General features: G+C 37.8%; 1 protein-coding gene across 1 annotated transcript in view; it reads left to right on the top strand.

Annotated features, from left to right (window-relative positions):
• Positions 1 to 857: 857 nt before the first annotated feature.
• Positions 858 to 19,788, top strand: part of tpra1 (transmembrane protein, adipocyte asscociated 1) — a 47,757-nt gene continuing 28,826 nt past the window's right edge. Inside the window, exons 1-3 of the mRNA XM_061875424.1 lie at positions 858 to 1,044; positions 16,271 to 16,442; positions 16,513 to 16,645. Coding sequence (XP_061731408.1) covers positions 16,282 to 16,442; positions 16,513 to 16,645 — 294 coding nt within the window. The 5' untranslated portion in view covers positions 858 to 1,044; positions 16,271 to 16,281. The remainder of the gene's footprint in view (positions 1,045 to 16,270; positions 16,443 to 16,512; positions 16,646 to 19,788) is intronic.

The following is a 19,788-nucleotide window of genomic DNA, read 5'->3' as shown; positions in this document are numbered from 1 at the left end:
TCAGTAGACACTATTAAGTCTCACCTTAAAACTCATCTGTATACTCTAGCCTTTAAATAGACCTCCTTTTTAGACCAGTTGATCTGCCGCTTCTTTTCTTTCTCCTATGTCCTTGTGGAGGGGGTCCGGTCCGATGACCATGGATGAAGTACTGGCTGTCCAGAGTCGAGACCCAGGATGGACCGCTCACCTGTATCTATGCTGCTGATCCGCCTCCGCTTGAGATGGTCCCCTGTGGACGGCACTCTCGCTGCTGTCTTGGATCCACTTGAACTGAACTCTCGCGGCTGTGTTGGAGCCACTATGGATTGAACTTTCACAGCATCATGTTAGACCCGCTCGACATCCATTGCTTTCGGTCCCCTAGAGGGGGGGTGGGGGGTTGCCCACATCTGAGGTCCTCTCCAAGGTTTCTCATAGTCAGCATTGTCACTGGCGTCCCACTGGATGTGAATTCTCCCTGCCCACTGGGTGTGAGTTTTCCTTGCCCTTTTGTGGGTTCTTCCGAGGATGTTGTAGTCGTAATGATTTGTGCAGTCCTTTGAGACATTTGTGATTTGGGGCTATATAAATAAACATTGATTGATTGATGATAATTTTGACAGATGTTTGTTATATTTTTACCATCTTGAGTAAATATAAAATAAACTTATAACATAATACGAGATACACTTATATATACATAAATATATATATATATATATATATATATATATATATATATGTGTGTGTGTGTGTGTCTAAAGGGGAAATGGTACAAGTTAAGTTCATATTTTTTTATCAAAATGCGGAAGTTATTTGGTCTGACGCATGCGCACTGGAGCATATGAATGACGTCACCGTCTAGTCTCGCGAGATGTTCCGAGATGTCAGATGACCATCGCTGCTATTTGTCATCCAAACTCGCCAGCAGCGCTAACATGTCTCGGAATAACAAACAATTTAGAGACCTTTCGGCTGTTTATGTCACTAAGTAAGCCGCACGGCGACCGACCGCACATTTTCACTTTCACTCGGACGAGGGGATACGAGTCTTCTGAGAAGGTAAGAACGAGGTCTTTTCGCAGGGATTATAGCCTCACCGCGGTTTGCACTTTTGTTGTCACTAACGGAACTGCTGCTTTCTCAATATAAATATTAATATTCACGTCAATGTCACTCATCGGCTGCCGATGTGCAAAATGCCGGTTTTGAATGCTAAAATGCCACTAATAAGTACATTGGGAGGCTAGCTAGCAGCCTCGGCTAACTGGTAACATTCACTGGTAAAAAGTGATGTTTTTAAAATAAGTGCGTGTTTAAGATGAAGTTCAACTCCCAATGATTGTCACACACACACTAAATGTGGTGGAATTTGTCTTGATCGCCCCAATGGAGGTGAGGGGAGCAGTGAGCAGCAGCGGTGGCCACGCCCCAAATCATGTTTTGGTGATTTAAGCCCAAATCGCCAAGCCTTGATGCTGAGTGCCAGGCAGGGAGGTGATGGCTTCCCATTTTTGTAGTCTTTGGGGGTTTGAACTCACAACCTACCCATCTCAGGGCGGACATTTGAACCACTAGGCCAGGGGTAGGGAACCTATGGCTCGCGAGCCGGATGTGGCTCTTCTGATGACTGCATCTGGCTCTCGGATAAATCTGAGCTGACATTGCTTAACACGGTAAGTAATTAATAATTCCACTTGTCATAGATAGATAGTACTTTATTGATTCCTTCAGGAGAGTTCCTTCAGGAAAATTAAAATTCCAGCAGTAGTGTACAGAGTTGAGATCAATTTAAAAAAAGTAAATAATGGGGGTTTAAAAGGAAACAAAATAGAGAAATATTACAAAAAGAATAAGAACAATGGGAATAACACATAACATTACAGTGTTAAAAATAATGTTCTAAATATAAAACATTCTCATGCATTTTTAACCCATCCATCCGTTTTCTACCACACCTGTTCAAGTCTCTCAGTTGCTTTCCAGCAATTATATGTTTCTCTTTCGTTCTCGCTCGTGCTCTGGCTCCAGCCCCAACCTGGTCTCTCCTCCTGGCTGCTGCTAATAACGGAGCGACAGGTGATTGGATAACAAGGCCCAGGTGGGCCATCTACGCACCTGTCGCTGATTTCGAGGCTGGTCCTGGCACACCCCAGTTTGCTGCAGGCCCGCAGGCCACGCCCCCTCCACAGTTATCTTCAGAATAACAATGTTATTACAAAGAATAAGAGAGCTATTATACTCTAGAAATGTTGGTCTTACTTAAAAATGCATGCATTTAGTTGTGTTCAGTGTTAAAAAAAATATTATATGGCTCTTACGGAAATACATTTTAAAATATTTGGCTTTTTGGCTCTCTCAGCCAAAAAGGTTCCCGACCCCTGCACTCGGCCAACAAGAAGAGGCAATTATTGGAGGAATTACATGTGAATGCTCCATTCCTGAAGTTGAAGTGGAATTCTGACAGTATGGAGAATGTAAGAATAGTTTGAATGTTTGAATAGGTTGAAAAAAAAGTGGGGACTTTACAACATGGAAAAATGTCCCATTCACTTCAGTGGGAACTTTCTGGAATTTTGGGAAATCAGGATTTAAAAAAAAAATGATTAGGAGCGGGGATGTCATGAATTAGCTGAAGTGGTTGGTGTTGGAATTGTTTTAATCGGGGCAGGAAGTGTTGCCGTCATAAGTGGTATTAGGGAAATCAGGATTATTTTATATTTGGGGGAAAAAGGGTGGTTTGACATTCCGGAATGGTGGAATGGGTTGAAGAATGTGGGAATTGTGGAACTTTGAAGAATCTCCATTCATTTCAATGGGGAGTTCCCTGATTTTTGGGGAATTTTGGGAAAAGCGAGATTTTTTTTGGAAAATGATTAGGAGTGTGAATGGGCTGAATTGGTTGGTGTTGGAATTGTTTAAATCAGGCAAGGAATGTTGACGTGGCAAATAACATTAGGGAATTTTGGGAAAATCTGGATTTTTTATGAAAAAAGGGTAGTTTGAATTTCCAGAATGGTGGAATGTGTTGAAGGTGGAATGGGTTGAAGAATGTGGGAATTGTGGGACGTTGAAGAATCTCCCATTCATTTCAATGGGAACTTCCTGGAATTTTGCGGATTTTTGGGAAAAGCAAGATTTTTTTAAAAAAAGATTAGGAGCGTAAATGGGCTGAATTGGTTGGTGTTGGAATTGTTTAAATCGGACAAGAAATGTTGACGTGGTAAATGGTATCAGGAAATTTTGGGAAAATCTGGAATTTTTATGGAAAAAGGGTAGTTTGAATTTCCAGAATTTTGGGGATTTTTGGGAAAAGCGAGAATTTTTTTTAAATGATTAGGAGCGTCAGTGGCTGAATTGGTTGGTGTTGGAATTGTTTAAATGGGGCAAGAAATGATGATGTGGCAAATGATGTTAGGGAATTTCGGGGAAATTGGGAATTTGTGGGAAAAAGGCTAGTTTGAATTTCCAGAATGCTGGAATGGGTTGAAGAATGTGGGAATTGTGAAACTTTGAAGAATCTCTCATTCATTTCGATGGGAACTTCCTGGTATTTTGCGGATTTTTGGGAAAAGCAAGATTTTTTAAAAAAAAGATTAGGAGCGTAAATGGGCTGAATTGGTTGGTGTTGGAATTGTTTAAATTGGGCAAGAAATGTTGACGTGGTAAATGGTATTAAAGAATTTTGGGAAAATCTGGAATTTTTATGAAAAAAGGGTAGTTTGAATTTCCAGAATGCTGGAATGTGTTGAAGGTTGAATGGGTTGAAGAATGTGGGAATTGTGGGACTTTGAAGAATCTCCCATTCATTTCAATGGGAACTTCCTGGAATTTTTGGGAAAAGTGAGATTTTTTTGAAAATGATTAGGAGCGGCAATGAGCTGAATTAGTTGGTGTTGGATTTGTTTAAATGGGGCAAGAAATGTTGATGTGGAAAATGGTATTAGGGAATTTCGGTAAAATTGGGATTTTTTTGGGAAAAGGGTAGTTTGAATTTCCAGAATGTTGGAATGGGTTGAAGAATGTGGGAATTGTGAAACTTTGAAGAATGTCCCATTCATTTCAATGGGAACTTCCTGGATTTTTGGGAAAAGTAAGATTTTTTTTAAAATGATTAGGAGCGTCAGTGGCTGAATTGGTTGGTGTTGGAATTGTTTAAATGGGGCAAGAAATGATGATGTGGCAAATGATGTAAAGGAATTTCGGGAAAATTGGGAATTTGGTGGAAAAAAAAGTAGTTTGAATTTCCAGAATGCTGGAATGGGTTGAAGAATGTGGGAATTGTGGGACTTTGAAGAATCTCCCATTCATTTCAATGGGAACTTCCTGGAATTTTGGGGATTTTTGGGAAAAGCAAGATTTTTTGGAAAAAGATTAGGAGCGTAAATGGGCTGAATTGGTTGGTGTTGGAATTGTTTAAATTGGGCAAGAAATGTTAATGTGGTAAATGGTATTAGAGAATTTTGGGAAAATCTGGAATTTTTATGGTAAATGGGTGGTTTGAATTTCCAGAATGGTGGAATGTGTTGAAGGTTGAATTGGTTGAAGAATGTGGGAATTGTGGGACTTTGAAGAATCTCCCGTTCATTTCAATGGGAACTTCCTGGAATTTTTGGGAAAAGTGAGATTTTTTTGAAAATGATTAGGAGCGTCAGTGGCTGAATTGGTTGGTGTTGGAATTGTTTATATGAGGCAAGAAATGATGATGTGGTAAATGATGTTAGGGAATTTCGGGAAAATTGGGAATTTGGGGGAAAAAAGGTAGTTTGAATTTTCAGAATGCTGGAATGGGTTGAAGAATGTGGGAATTGTGAAACATTGAAGAATCTCTTATTCATTTCAATGGGAACTTCCTGGAATTTTGGGAAAAGCAAGATTTTTTTTCAAATGATTACCGGTAGTAGCGTAAATGGGCTGAATTGGTTGGTGTTGGAATTGTTTAAATGGGACAATAAATGTTGACGTGGCAAATGGTATCAGGGAATTTTCGGGAAAATCTGTAATTTTTATGGAAAAAGGGTAGTTTGAATTTCCAGAATGGTGGAATGTGTTGAAGGTTGAATGGGTTGAAGAATGTGGGAATTGTGGGACTTTGAAGAATCTCCCATTCATTTCAATGGGAACTTGCTGGAATTTTTGGGAAAAGTGAGATTTTTTTGAAAATGATTAGGAGCGGCAACGAGCTGAATTGGTTGGTGTTGGATTTGTTTAAATGGGGCAAGAAATGTTGATGTGGAAAATGGTATTAGAGAATTTCGGTAAAATTGGGATTTTTTTGGGAAAAGGGTAGTTTGAATTTCCAGAATGTTGGAATGGGTTAAAGAATGTGGGAATTGTGAAACTTTGAAGAATCTCCCATTCATTTCAATGGGAACTTCCTTGAATTTTTGGGATTTTTGGGAAATGTGAGATTTTTTTTTTTAAATGATCAGAACTTCCTGGAATTTTGGGAAAAGCAAGATTTTTTTTTAAATGATTACCGGTAGTAGCGTAAATGGGCTGAATTGGTTGGTGTTGGAATTGTTTAAATGGGGCAAGAAATGTTGACGTGGTAAATGGTATTAAAGAATTTTGGGAAAATCTGGAATTTTTATGAAAAAATGGTAGTTTGAATTTCCAGAATGCTGGAATGTGTTGAAGGTGGAACGGGTTGAAGAATGTGGGAATTGTGGGACTTTGAAGAATCTCCCATTCATTTCAATGGGAACTTCCTGGAATCTTTGGGAAAAGTGAGATTTTTTTGAAAATGATTAGGAGCGGCAATGAGCTGAATTGGTTGGTGTTGGAATTGTTTAAATGGGAAAAGAAATGTTGATGTGGAAAATGGTATTAGGGAATTTCGGTAAAATTGGGAATTTTTTGGGAAAAGGGTAGTTTGAATTTCCAGAATGTTGGAATGGGTTAAAAATGTGGGAATTGTGAAACTGAAGAATTTCCCATTCATTTCAATGGGAACTTCCTGGAATTTTGGGGATTTTTGGGAAAAGTGAGATTTTTTTTTAAATGATAAGGAGCGTAAATGGGCTGAATTGGTTGGTGTTGGAATTGTTTAAATGGGGCAAGAAATGATGATGTGGCAAATGATGTTAGGGAATTTCGGGAAAATTGGGAATTTGGGGGAAAAAAGGCTAGTTTGAATTTCCAGAATGCTGGAATGGGTTGAAGAATGTGGGAATTGTGGAACGTTGAAGAATCTCTCATTCATTTCAATGGGAACTTCCTGGAATTTTGGGGATTTTCGGGAAAAGCAAGTTTTTTGTTTAAATGATTACTGGTAGTAGCGTAAATGGGCTGAATTGGTTGATGTTGGAATTGTTTCAATTGGGCAAGAAATGTTGACGTGGTAAATGGTATTAGAGAATTTTGGGAAAATCTGGAATTTTTATGGAAAAAAGGTAGTTTGAATTTCCAGAATGCTGGAATGTGTTGAAGTTAGAATGGGTTGAAGAATGTGGGAATTGTGGGACTTTGAAGAATCTCCATTCATTTCAATGGGAACTTCCTGGAATTTTGCGGATTTTTGGGAAAAGCAAGATTTAAAAAAAAAAAAAGATTAGGAGCGTAAATGGGCTGAATTGGTTGGTGTTGGAATTGTTTAAATCGGGCAAGAAATGTTGACGTGGCAAATAACATTAGGGAATTTTGGGAAAATCTGGAATTTTTATGGAAAAAGGGTAGTTTGAATTTCCAGAATGGTGGAATGTGTTGAAGGTTGAATGGGTCGAAGAATGTGGGAATTGTGGGACTTTGAAGAATCTCCCATTCATTTCAATGGGAACTTCCTGGAATTTTGGGGATTTTTGGGAAAAGCAAGATTTTTTGGAAAAAGATTAGGAGCGTAAATGGGCTGAATTGGTTGGTGTTGGAATTGTTTAAATTGGGCAAGAAATGTTAATGTGGTAAATGGTATTAGAGAATTTTGGGAAAATCTGGAATTTTTATGGTAAATGGGTGGTTTGAATTTCCAGAATGGTGGAATGTGTTGAAGGTTGAATTGGTTGAAGAATGTGGGAATTGTGGGACTTTGAAGAATCTCCCGTTCATTTCAATGGGAACTTCCTGGAATTTTTGGGAAAAGTGAGATTTTTTTGAAAATGATTAGGAGCGTCAGTGGCTGAATTGGTTGGTGTTGGAATTGTTTATATGAGGCAAGAAATGATGATGTGGTAAATGATGTTAGGGAATTTCGGGAAAATTGGGAATTTGGGGGAAAAAAGGTAGTTTGAATTTTCAGAATGCTGGAATGGGTTGAAGAATGTGGGAATTGTGAAACATTGAAGAATCTCTTATTCATTTCAATGGGAACTTCCTGGAATTTTGGGAAAAGCAAGATTTTTTTTCAAATGATTACCGGTAGTAGCGTAAATGGGCTGAATTGGTTGGTGTTGGAATTGTTTAAATGGGACAATAAATGTTGACGTGGCAAATGGTATCAGGGAATTTTCGGGAAAATCTGTAATTTTTATGGAAAAAGGGTAGTTTGAATTTCCAGAATGGTGGAATGTGTTGAAGGTTGAATGGGTTGAAGAATGTGGGAATTGTGGGACTTTGAAGAATCTCCCATTCATTTCAATGGGAACTTGCTGGAATTTTTGGGAAAAGTGAGATTTTTTTGAAAATGATTAGGAGCGGCAACGAGCTGAATTGGTTGGTGTTGGATTTGTTTAAATGGGGCAAGAAATGTTGATGTGGAAAATGGTATTAGGGAATTTCGGTAAAATTGGGATTTTTTTGGGAAAAGGGTAGTTTGAATTTCCAGAATGTTGGAATGGGTTAAAGAATGTGGGAATTGTGAAACTTTGAAGAATCTCCCATTCATTTCAATGGGAACTTCCTTGAATTTTTGGGATTTTTGGGAAATGTGAGATTTTTTTTTTTAAATGATCAGAACTTCCTGGAATTTTGGGAAAAGCAAGATTTTTTTTTAAATGATTACCGGTAGTAGCGTAAATGGGCTGAATTGGTTGGTGTTGGAATTGTTTAAATGGGGCAAGAAATGTTGACGTGGTAAATGGTATTAAAGAATTTTGGGAAAATCTGGAATTTTTATGAAAAAATGGTAGTTTGAATTTCCAGAATGCTGGAATGTGTTGAAGGTGGAACGGGTTGAAGAATGTGGGAATTGTGGGACTTTGAAGAATCTCCCATTCATTTCAATGGGAACTTCCTGGAATCTTTGGGAAAAGTGAGATTTTTTTGAAAATGATTAGGAGCGGCAATGAGCTGAATTGGTTGGTGTTGGAATTGTTTAAATGGGAAAAGAAATGTTGATGTGGAAAATGGTATTAGGGAATTTCGGTAAAATTGGGAATTTTTTGGGAAAAGGGTAGTTTGAATTTCCAGAATGTTGGAATGGGTTAAAAATGTGGGAATTGTGAAACTGAAGAATTTCCCATTCATTTCAATGGGAACTTCCTGGAATTTTGGGGATTTTTGGGAAAAGTGAGATTTTTTTTTAAATGATAAGGAGCGTAAATGGGCTGAATTGGTTGGTGTTGGAATTGTTTAAATGGGGCAAGAAATGATGATGTGGCAAATGATGTTAGGGAATTTCGGGAAAATTGGGAATTTGGGGGAAAAAAGGCTAGTTTGAATTTCCAGAATGCTGGAATGGGTTGAAGAATGTGGGAATTGTGGAACGTTGAAGAATCTCTCATTCATTTCAATGGGAACTTCCTGGAATTTTGGGGATTTTCGGGAAAAGCAAGTTTTTTGTTTAAATGATTACTGGTAGTAGCGTAAATGGGCTGAATTGGTTGATGTTGGAATTGTTTCAATTGGGCAAGAAATGTTGACGTGGTAAATGGTATTAGAGAATTTTGGGAAAATCTGGAATTTTTATGGAAAAAAGGTAGTTTGAATTTCCAGAATGCTGGAATGTGTTGAAGTTAGAATGGGTTGAAGAATGTGGGAATTGTGGGACTTTGAAGAATCTCCATTCATTTCAATGGGAACTTCCTGGAATTTTGCGGATTTTTGGGAAAAGCAAGATTTAAAAAAAAAAAAAGATTAGGAGCGTAAATGGGCTGAATTGGTTGGTGTTGGAATTGTTTAAATCGGGCAAGAAATGTTGACGTGGCAAATAACATTAGGGAATTTTGGGAAAATCTGGAATTTTTATGGAAAAAGGGTAGTTTGAATTTCCAGAATGGTGGAATGTGTTGAAGGTTGAATGGGTCGAAGAATGTGGGAATTGTGGGACTTTGAAGAATCTCCCATTCATTTCAATGGGAACTTCCTGGAATTTTTGGGAAAAGTGAGATTTTTTTTAAAAAGATTAGGAGCGTCAGTGGGCTGAATTGGTTGGTGTTGGATTTGTTTAAATGGGGCAAGAAATGTTGATGTGGAAAATGGTATTAGGGAATTTCGGTAAAATTGGGAATTTTTTGGGAAAGGGGTAGTTTGAATTTCCAGAATGTTGGAATGGGTTAAAGAATGTGGGAATTGTGAAACTTTGAAGAATTTCCCATTCATTTCAATGGGAACTTCCTGGAATTTTAGGGATTTTTGGGAAAAGTGAGATTTTTTTTTTAAAATGATCAGAACTTCCTGGAATTTTGGGAAAAGCAAGATTTTTTTTTAAATGATTACCGGTAGTAGCGTAAATGGGCTGAATTGGTTGGTGTTGGAATTGTTTAAATGGGGAAAGAAATGTTGATGTGGTAAATGGTATTAGGGAATTTTGGGAAAATCTGGAATTTTTATGGAAAATGGGTAGTTTGAATTTCCAGAATGCTGGAATGTGTTGAAGGTTGAATGGGTTGAAGAATGTGGGAATTGTGGGACTTTGAAGAATCTCCCATTCATTTCAATGGGAACTTCCTGGAATTTTGCGGATTTTTGGGAAAAGCGAGATTTTTTTTAAAAAAAGATTAGGAGCGTAAATGAGCTGAATTGGTTGGTGTTGGAATTGTTTAAATGGGGCAAGAAATGTTGATGTGGTAAATGGTATTAAAGAATTTTGGGAAAATCTGGAATTTTTATGAAAAAATGGTAGTTTGAATTTCCAGAATGCTGGAATGTGTTGAAGGTTGAATGGGTTGAAGAATGTGGGAATTGTGGGACTTTGAAGAATCTCCCATTCATTTCAATGGGAACTTCCTGGAATTTTTGGGAAAAGTGAGATTTTTTTGAAAATGATTAGGAGCGGCAATGAGCTGAATTGGTTGGTGTTGGATTTGTTTAAATGGGGCAAGAAATGTTGATGTGGAAAATGGTATTAGGGAATTTCGGTAAAATTGGGATTTTTTTGGGAAAAGGGTAGTTTGAATTTCCAGAATGTTGGAATGGGTTGAAGAATGTGGGAATTGTGAAACTTTGAAGAATGTCCCATTCATTTCAATGGGAACTTCCTGGAATTTTGGGGATTTTTGGGAACAGTGAGATTTTTTTTCAAATGATAAGGAGCGTAAATGGGCTGAATTGGTTGGTGTTGGAATTGTTTAAATGGGGCAAGAAATGATGATGTGGAAAATGATGTTAGGGAATTTCGGGAAAATTGGGAATTTGGGGGAAAAAAGGCTAGTTGGAATTTCCAGAATGCTGGAATGGGTTGAAGAATGTGGGAATTGTGGAACGTTGAAGAATCTCCCATTCATTTCAATGGGAACTTCCTGGAATTTGGGGGATTTTTGGGAAAAGCAAGTTTTTTGTTTAAATGATTACTGGTAGTAGCGTAAATGGGCTGAATTGGTTGGTGTTGGATTTGTTTAAATTGGGCAAGAAATGTTGACGTGGCAAATAACATTAGGGAATTTTGGGAAAATCTGGAATTTTTATGGAAAATGGGTAGTTTGAATTTCCAGAATGGTGGAATGTGTTGAAGGTTGAATGAGTTGAAGAATGTGGGAATTGTGGGACTTTGAAGAATCTCCCATTCATTTCAATGGGAACTTCCTGGAATTTTGGGAAAAGCAGGATTTAAAAAAAAAAATGATTAGGAGCGGGAATGTCATGAATTAGCTGAAGTGGTTGGTGTTGAAATTGTTTTAATCAGGGCAGGAAGTGTTGACGTCATAAGTGGTATTAGGGAAAATCTGGATTTTTTTTATACTTGGGTAAAAATGGTCGTTTGACATTCCAGAATGGTGGAATGTGTTGAAGGTGGAATGAGTTGAAGAATGTGGCAATTGTGGAACTTTGAAAAATCTCCATTCATTTCAATGGGGAGTTCCCTGAATTTTGGGAAAAGCGAGATTTTTTTGGAAAATGATTAGTAGTGTGAATGGGCTGAATTGGTCGGTGTTGGAATTGTTTAAATGGGGCAAGAAATGTTGACGTGGAAAATGGTATTAGAGAATTTTGGGAAAATCTGGAATTTTTATGGAAAATGGGTAGTTTGAATTTCCAGAATGGTGGAATGTGTTGAAGGTTGAATGGGTTGAAGAATGTGGGAATTGTGGGACTTTGAAGAATCTCCCATTCATTTCAATGGGAACTTCCTGGAATTTATGGGAAAAGTGAGATTTTTTTTAAAATGATTAGGAGCGGCAATGAGCTGAATTGGTTGGTGTTGGAATTGTTTAAATGGGGCAAGAAATGTTGATGTAGAAAATGGTATTAGGGAATTTCGGTAAGATTGGGATTTTTTTGGGGAAAAGGGTAGTTTGAATTTCCAGAACGTTGGAATGGGTTAAAGAATGTGGGAATTGTGAAACTTTGAAGAATCTCCCATTCATTTCAATGGGAATTTCCCCAAAAAATAGGGAAACCAGGAATTTTTTTGAAAATGGTCAAAAACTTGAATGGTCCTGAATGAGTTGAAATGACGGGGTTGTAATTTTTCAATTGGGTCGAGAAATGTTGAAGTAGCAACATGTTGAATTAAAAAATGGTGTTTCGGAATTCCTGGAATTTTGGGAAAACGGAGAATTTATGGAGTTCAAAAAACAACTTTGTTTTTTTGTTTTGATTAGGAGGAATGTTTTGACGATGGTACGGTTGAAATGCGTTGAATAATGTGGAAGGAGTCGTCTCCGGAAAAAAGGGTGGAAATGGTGGAAGTTTGTAAAATGGCCAATTCGTTTTGAATGGGACAAATGTCCCGAGAAACCTGGAAATCTGGGAAATCCGTAAATTTTTGGAGTTCGTCAAGGGAAAGCCTGCAATTACCGAACAGGCTGAACATTTTTGAAGTTGCAACGGTTTGAATAGGTTAAAAAAAAGTGGAAATTTTGCAACTTGGAAAAATGAAAAAATTCACTTCAATGGAACTTGCTGGAATTTTGGGAAAAGTGGGATTTGTTTTAAAATGATTAGGAGCGCGAATGTCCTGAATTGGTTGGTGTTACAAATTGTTTAAATCGGGCAAGAAATGTTGACGTGGTAAATGGTATTTGGGAATTTCAAGAAAATCTGGAATTTTTTTTAACTTGGAAAAAGGGTTGTTTGAAATTCCCGAATAGTGGAATGTGTTGAAGAAAGTGACAATAGTGGAACTTTGAAGAATGCGGTAGAAGATGGATGAATGGATGGATGGAGTTTATTTTGCACTGAATTGTTTTACACAGATTTTATTTATTTTTTTACACTGAATTATTTTACACCAAAATCTCATATATTTTTATTTTTTTTTTTTTTTTTACACTGAATTTAGCTACAGTACCCCCCGCGACCACGAAAGGGACACGCGGTTGGAAATGGATGGATGGAATTTATTTTACACTGAATTGTTGTACACTGATTTTTTATTTTACACGGAATTGTTATACACTGATTTTTTATACACTGAATAAATTTTACACAAAATTTTGATATACTTTTTTTTTTCAAACAATTATTTCATACCAAATTTTTATACTTTTTTTTATGTACACTGAATTTAGCTCCAGCAACCCCCGCGACCCCAAAGGGAATAAGCGGTAGAAAATGGATGGAATTTATTTTACACAGAATTTTTTTACACCACATTTTTATAGTTATTTATTTTACACCAAATTCTTAGTTATTTTTTTACACTGATTTTTTTTTACATTGAGTTGTTACACACTGATTTTTTTTGTACACTGAATATTTTTTCACCACATTTTATAGTTCTTTTTTTTACACTGAATTGTTATTCACTGATTTACTTATTTTTTTACACTGAGTTGTTTTACACAGATTATGATATATATATTTTCTTTACACTGAATTATTTTTACGTTAAACTGTTATTCACTGATTTTTTTTTTTACACTGAATTATTTTACATCAAATTGTTATAGTTTTTTTTAATTTTTTTTAACTGAATTTAGCTCCAGCACCCCCCGTGACCCCGAAAGGGACAAGCGGTAGGAAATGGATGGATGGAATATATTTTAAACTGAATTGTTATACACTGATTTTTTATTTTACACAGAATTTTTACACCCTGTTTTTTTTACACAGATTTTTTATACACTGAATTTTTTTACACCAAATTATGATATATATGCATGTTGTTTTTTTTTAACTAAAATATTTTACACCAAATTTTTATAGATTTTTTTAAATACACTGAATTTAGCTCCAGCAACCCCCGCGACCCCAAAGGGAATAAGCAGTAGAAAATGGATGGATGGTTGGAATTTATTTTACACTGAATTTTTTTACACCGCATTTTTATAGTTATTTTGTTTATACCAAATTCATACTTATTTTTTTACACTGATTTTTTTTTTTTTACATTGAGTTGTTACACACTGATTATTATATACACTGATTTTTTTTACGCCACATTTTTATAGTTATTTTTTTACAATGAATTGTTATTCACTGATTTATTTATTTTTTTTACACAGAATTGTTTTCACACCAAATTTTGTTATATATATTTTCTTTACACCGAGTTATTTTTACACTGAATTGTTACACACTGATATTCTTCTTTTTCAACACTGAATTATTTTACACCAAATTATTACAGTTTTTTGTTTGTTTGTTTTACACTGAATTTAGTTCAAGCACCACCCCCCTCTCCGCCCCCCATCCCCCACGACCCCGAAAGGCACAAACGGTAGAAATGGATGGATGGAATCGGTTTTACACTGATTTGATATACACTATTTTTTTTACACTGATTTTTTTATGCACAGAATTTTTTTACAACCCATTCTTATAGTTTTTTTTTTACACTGGATTATTATACACCAAATTTTTTCTACACCAATTTTTGATACATATATATATATATTTTTACACTAAATTATTTTACACCAAATTTTAATATTGTTTTTTTTTACACTGAATTTAGCTCCAGCGACCCCGAAAGGGAAAGGCGGTTGAAATGGATGGAATTTATTTTACACAAAATTGCAATACATTGATTTTTATACACTGATTTTTTTTACACCGCATTTTTATAGTCATTTTTTTACACACATTTTTTTTAATTTTTTATATTGAATTGTTATACACTGACTTTTATTATATTGTTTTTTTACACTGAATTTTTCTGCGCTGTTTTTATACACTGATTTTTTTTTGCTCTGAATTTTTATTCACTGTATTTTATAACAAATCAATTACATTTTCAAAATAATTTGATTGTGACAAAAATTCAGTGTCAAAAAAACCTTCCGTCATAAAGAGACAAACAAACCTCTGTAGTGTGATGTCAGTTCCAATGTCCAAAATGCATGGTGTCTAGTGACCGTCCTCAGTCTACTTAGTTTGAATTTAATTTTGGCTCTAGGACAGGTTTCCGTAGCATTCATAAGCAGTTTGAAAGTTTATTTTCTTAATCTTCCTACATGATAAAATATCTGTCACGAGGTGTTAAACGGGAACATTATCACAATTTCAAAAGGGTTAAAAACAATAAAAATCAGTTCCCAATGGCTTGTTGTATTTTTTGAAGTTTTTTTCAAAATTTTACCGGTCTCGGATTATTCCTAAATAAAGCTTTAAAGTGCCTTATTTTCGCTCTCTGCGAAGACACTGGCCATTTCCCTGTGACGTCACACAGTGCTGCCAATGTAAACAAACAATGGGAATACCACAGCAAGATATAGCGACATTAGCTCGGATTCAAACTCTAATTTCAGCGACTTAAGCGATTCAACAGATTACGCATGTATTGAAACAGAAGGTTGGAGTATGAAAATATTGAAGAAGAAACTGAAGCTATTGAGTGAATAGCTATTGACGCTATTCATAGCCATAGCATGGCCAAATAGCTGCGTTAGCATCGCAGGTAAAATGTGCGGACCAAACGATCAGGACTTTCGCATCTTTTGACACTGGAGCAACTTAAATCCGTCGATTGGTAAGTGTTTGTTTCGCATTAAATGTGGGTGGAAGGAAACGTAATATAGTTGCAAATGCATCTACAGGTTATCCATACATCTCTGTACCATGTCTGCTTTAGCACCGCCGGTAAATAGCATGTTAGCATCGATTAGAATAGAATAGAATAGAATATAGTTTTATTGTCATTATTGCAATGAACAGGTTCAAAGAACAATGAAATTGGAGCAGCTCCTCCTAAGGTGCATATACAATATGGTAGTATAAATAGTAAAAAAAAAGATAGAGATGACAGATGTATCTATGTATATGTATATGTATCCACACAGATGCATATCTGCATGCATATGAATATATATACACACATACATAAAACATTATTGCACATTGTAGTCCGAAAAAATAGAAAAACATTTAAACATTACACATGAGGACATGATGGACATATTTTGCTCACTCAGTGCCTGTTTAATGCTACTATGGCTCTTGGGTAAAAGCTATATTTTAGTCTATTGGTGCTCGCTTTTAGCACCCTGTAGCTGGCAGTTAAAATCAACAAAACTCACCTTTTTGATTTCGTTGACTATCGTTGCAAATGCATCTGCAGGTTATCCATACATTTCTGTGCCATGTCTGCCTTAGCATCACCGGTCAAATGTGGAGACACTCTGGCACATTCAATGGGGGTCTGGCGGCAGACACTTTGGCATCTTGGGGCCAGTGGTGCAACTTGAATCCCTCCCTGTTAGTGTTGTTACACCCTCCGACAACACACCGTCGAGGCATGATGTCTCCAAGGTTCCAAAAAATAGTCGGAAAATAACAGAGCTGTGACCCGGTGTTTGTATTGTGTTGAAAATGAAAATGGCGGGTGTGTTACCTCGGCGACGTCACATTCTGACGTCATCGCCTCCAGCTCGGTAAACAGAAAGGCGTTTAATTCGCCAAAATTCACCCATTTAGAGTTCGGAAATTGGTTAAAAAAATAGATGGTCTTTTTTCTGCACCATCAAGGTATATATTGACGCTTACATAGGTCTGCTGATAATGTTCCCCTTTAAACAATGTTTCTCGCCCTCAGGAGGAAAAAAGATGCTAGCCACAGTGACCGCTGTGGTTAGCAATGGCAGCGCCACGTCCTCGTCGCTGGAGAACACCTCTGCATTCCCGACCTGGATTCCCGACTCTGAAGCCAACATCAGCAAGCCTCATAGATGTCTCCAAGTTCTGTATGAGGACATTGGTAACTCCAGGTAATGGCAGCTGAAACTAAAGAAGGCTCGTTTGTGACACTGCCAGTGATGATTGCCCTCACCTCTCCAGGGTGCGTTTCTGGGACCTTCTCCTTCTCGTGCCTAATGTGGCCTTTTTGGTTTTCCTGATGTGGAAGCTGCCTTCAGCCAGGGCCAAGATTCGACTCACCTCCAGCCCCATCTTCATCACCTTTTACCTGCTGGTAGGACTCCTAACCACCGTCAATCTGACTTCTATTACGGTTCCTTCAGGATTTTGCACCCAATTCACGGCAGCTTTTCGGCAAAGTGGTGACATAAGTTTTGAATCCATCCATCCATCATATTCCGCTTATCCGAGGTCGGGTCGCGGGGGCAGCAACCTAAGCAGGGAAGCCCAGACTTCCCTATCTCCAGCCACTTCGTCTAGCTCTTCCCGGGGGATCCCGAGGCGTTCCCAGGCCAGCCGGGAGACATAGTCTTCCCAACGTGTCCTGGGTCTTCCCCGTGGCCTCCTACCAGCTGGACGTGCCCTAAACACCTCCCTAGGGAGGCGTTCGGGTGGCATCCTGAGCAGATGCCCGAACCACCTCATCAGTCTCCTCTCCATGTGGAGGAGCAGTGGCTTTACGTTGAGCTCCTCCCGGATGGCAGAGCTTCTCACCCTATCTCTAAGGGAGAGACCCGCCACACGGCGGAGGAAACTCATTTCGGGCGCTTGTACCCGTGATCTTATCCTTTCGGTCATGACCCAAAGCTCATGACCATAGGTGAGGATGGGAACGTAGATCGACCGGTAAATTGAGAGCTTTGCCTTCCGGCTCAGCTCCTTCTTCACCACAACGGATCGATACAACGTCCGCATTACTGAAGACGCCGCACCGATCCGCCTGTCGATCTCACGATCCACTCTTCCCCCACTCGTGAACAAGACTCCTAGGTATTTGAACTCCTCCACTTGGGGCAGGGTCTAAGTTTTGAATATTTTTTTTAATTATCAGTGAATCATCTGGTGGATTTATGAATTTGTTATACTGTAAATCAGGGGTCGGGAACCTTTTTGGCTGAGAGAGCCAAGAAGCCATATATTTTGAAATGTTTAAAATGCAACATCCCGCAGCAAAGCGGGATGTTGCCAGGACCGGCCTCGAAATCAGCAACAGGTGCGTAGAAGGCCCACCTGGGCCTTTTTATCTAATCACCTGTCGCTCTGTTATAAGCAGCAGCCAGGAGGAGAGACAGGGTTGGAGCTGGAGCCAGAGCGTGAGTGAGGACGAAAGAGAAAAATACAATTGCTGGAAAGCAACTGAGAGACTTATTGAAAAATAAAACAACAATATTTTACCCTAAAACAAGCTCTCATGTCGGTGCTTGGTGGTCTGAAGAACCCCCAGAAGCGCAAGCCCAACACTAACCAATAATAAATAAATTACTTCTTACCATTAACGCAAATTCTTGAACATAAAAATGCATGAGAATGTTTTATATTTTGAATTTTATTTTTAACACTGAATACAAGTGGAATTATTCATTACTTATCCTGTTAAGCAATGTCAGCTCAGATTTATCTGAGAGCCAGATGCCGTCATCAAAAGAGCCACATCTGGCTCTAGAGCCATAGGTTCCCTACCCCTGCTGTCAATCAATCAATCAATGTTTATTTATATAGCCCCAAATCACAAATGTCTCAAAGGACTGCACAAATCATTACGACTACAACATCCTCGGAAGAACCCACAAAAGGGCAAGGAAAACTCACACCCAGTGGGCAGAGAGAATTCACATCCAGTGGGACGCCAGTGACAATGCTGACTATGAGAAACCTTGGAGAGGACCTCAGATGTGGGCAACCCCCCCCCTCTAGGGGACCGAAAGCAATGGATGTCGAGCGGGTCTAACATGATACTGTGAAAGTTCAATCCATAGTGGCTCCAACACAGCCGCGAGAGTTCAGTTCAAGCGGATCCAAGACAGCAGCGAGAGTCCCGTCCACAGGAAACCATCTCAAGCGGATCCGCAGCGTAGAGACGTCCCCAACCGATACAGGCGAGCGGTCCATCCTGGGTCCCGACGAGCGGTCCATCCTGGGTCTCGACTGGACAGCCAGTACTTCATCCATGGTCATCGGACCGGACCCCCTCCACAAGAGAGGGGGGGACATAGGAGAAAGAAAAGAAGCGGCAGATCAACTGGTCTAAAAAGGAGGTCTATTTAAAGGCTAGAGTATACAGATGAGTTTTAAGGTGAGACTTAAATGCTTCTAAATGCTGTAAATGTTATAAAACTCGGGTTTCTGAAAAAAAAACAAATACGGTATTGATTAGGGGTGTTAAAATTTTATTTTTATTTTTGAATGAATCGTGACTCTCATTTTTAACAATTCTTAAACGATTAAAAAAAAAATAATCAAAAATCGATTTAAATTTTTTCCCCCCTTCAAAATCAGTCTTGTGCGGCCACTTTATGACATGTTTGGGTAAAAGTTGATAAAAAAAACAACAAAAAAACAGTTTTATTCTACGTAATATAGAAATGTATCAGATTATTTATAGATTTTATGGAGGAATGTAGTCAATCATAGTAGTTGCACCCAATTTAATAAAAAAAAAAAAAAAGTACTCATTTTGAATCGAGAATCGTTTTTGAATCAAATTGTTACCCCAATGAATGGAATGGTGTGGTGGCCAAAGATTCGAAGCCCAAGTATCGACATTTTACTCCTTTTATACAGCACTCATGTAAAAGTAGGGCTGTAAATGTTTGGGCACCATTTGGTACGATTCTTGGGGGCAGTGATTCGATTCAGAATCGATTCTCCATTCAAAATCTATACTTTTTAATAATCTAAGGTGCCAGTTCTATGATTGACTACATTCCGCCATAAAACAGTGAAACAGGTCTGATCAATGTCTATATTACCTAATAGAAAACTGGTTTTGTTTAGTAAAATTCTAAACAAACATTTATAAAAGTCAAATCCAAATAATGCAACAAGGGAAGTATCCATCACTTCCCTTTTCTAAAGTAAATATGTACAGCCGATATAGGTCAACTTTATGATTTTTTTTTTTAAGAATCGACTTTCATTCGGAAAAAAAAAACGTTTTTCACACCCCTTTGTATGAGTAGACTCTAGGGTTGTACAGTATCAGTACCGTGATACAAATTGATTGAAATCGGTACAATACTGCCTTTGAATAGTACTGGTACCGTTCTTTCATCTAAAAACTACTACTCTACTGGTTAATCAAGAATGTGTGAAGTAAAATATGGAGGTATTTGGACTTCAAAACTAACAATAAAAAATACAATTCTACTAGTTAATAAAGAGTGTGTGAAGTACAGTATGGAGGTATTTGGACTTCAA

Source organism: Nerophis ophidion, linkage group LG16 (genome assembly GCF_033978795.1).
Source record: "Nerophis ophidion isolate RoL-2023_Sa linkage group LG16, RoL_Noph_v1.0, whole genome shotgun sequence".
Classification (NCBI taxonomy): Eukaryota; Metazoa; Chordata; class Actinopteri; order Syngnathiformes; family Syngnathidae; genus Nerophis; species Nerophis ophidion.
The sequence above is the reverse complement of the archived record's forward strand: the minus strand, read 5'-3'. Positions and strand labels throughout refer to the sequence as shown.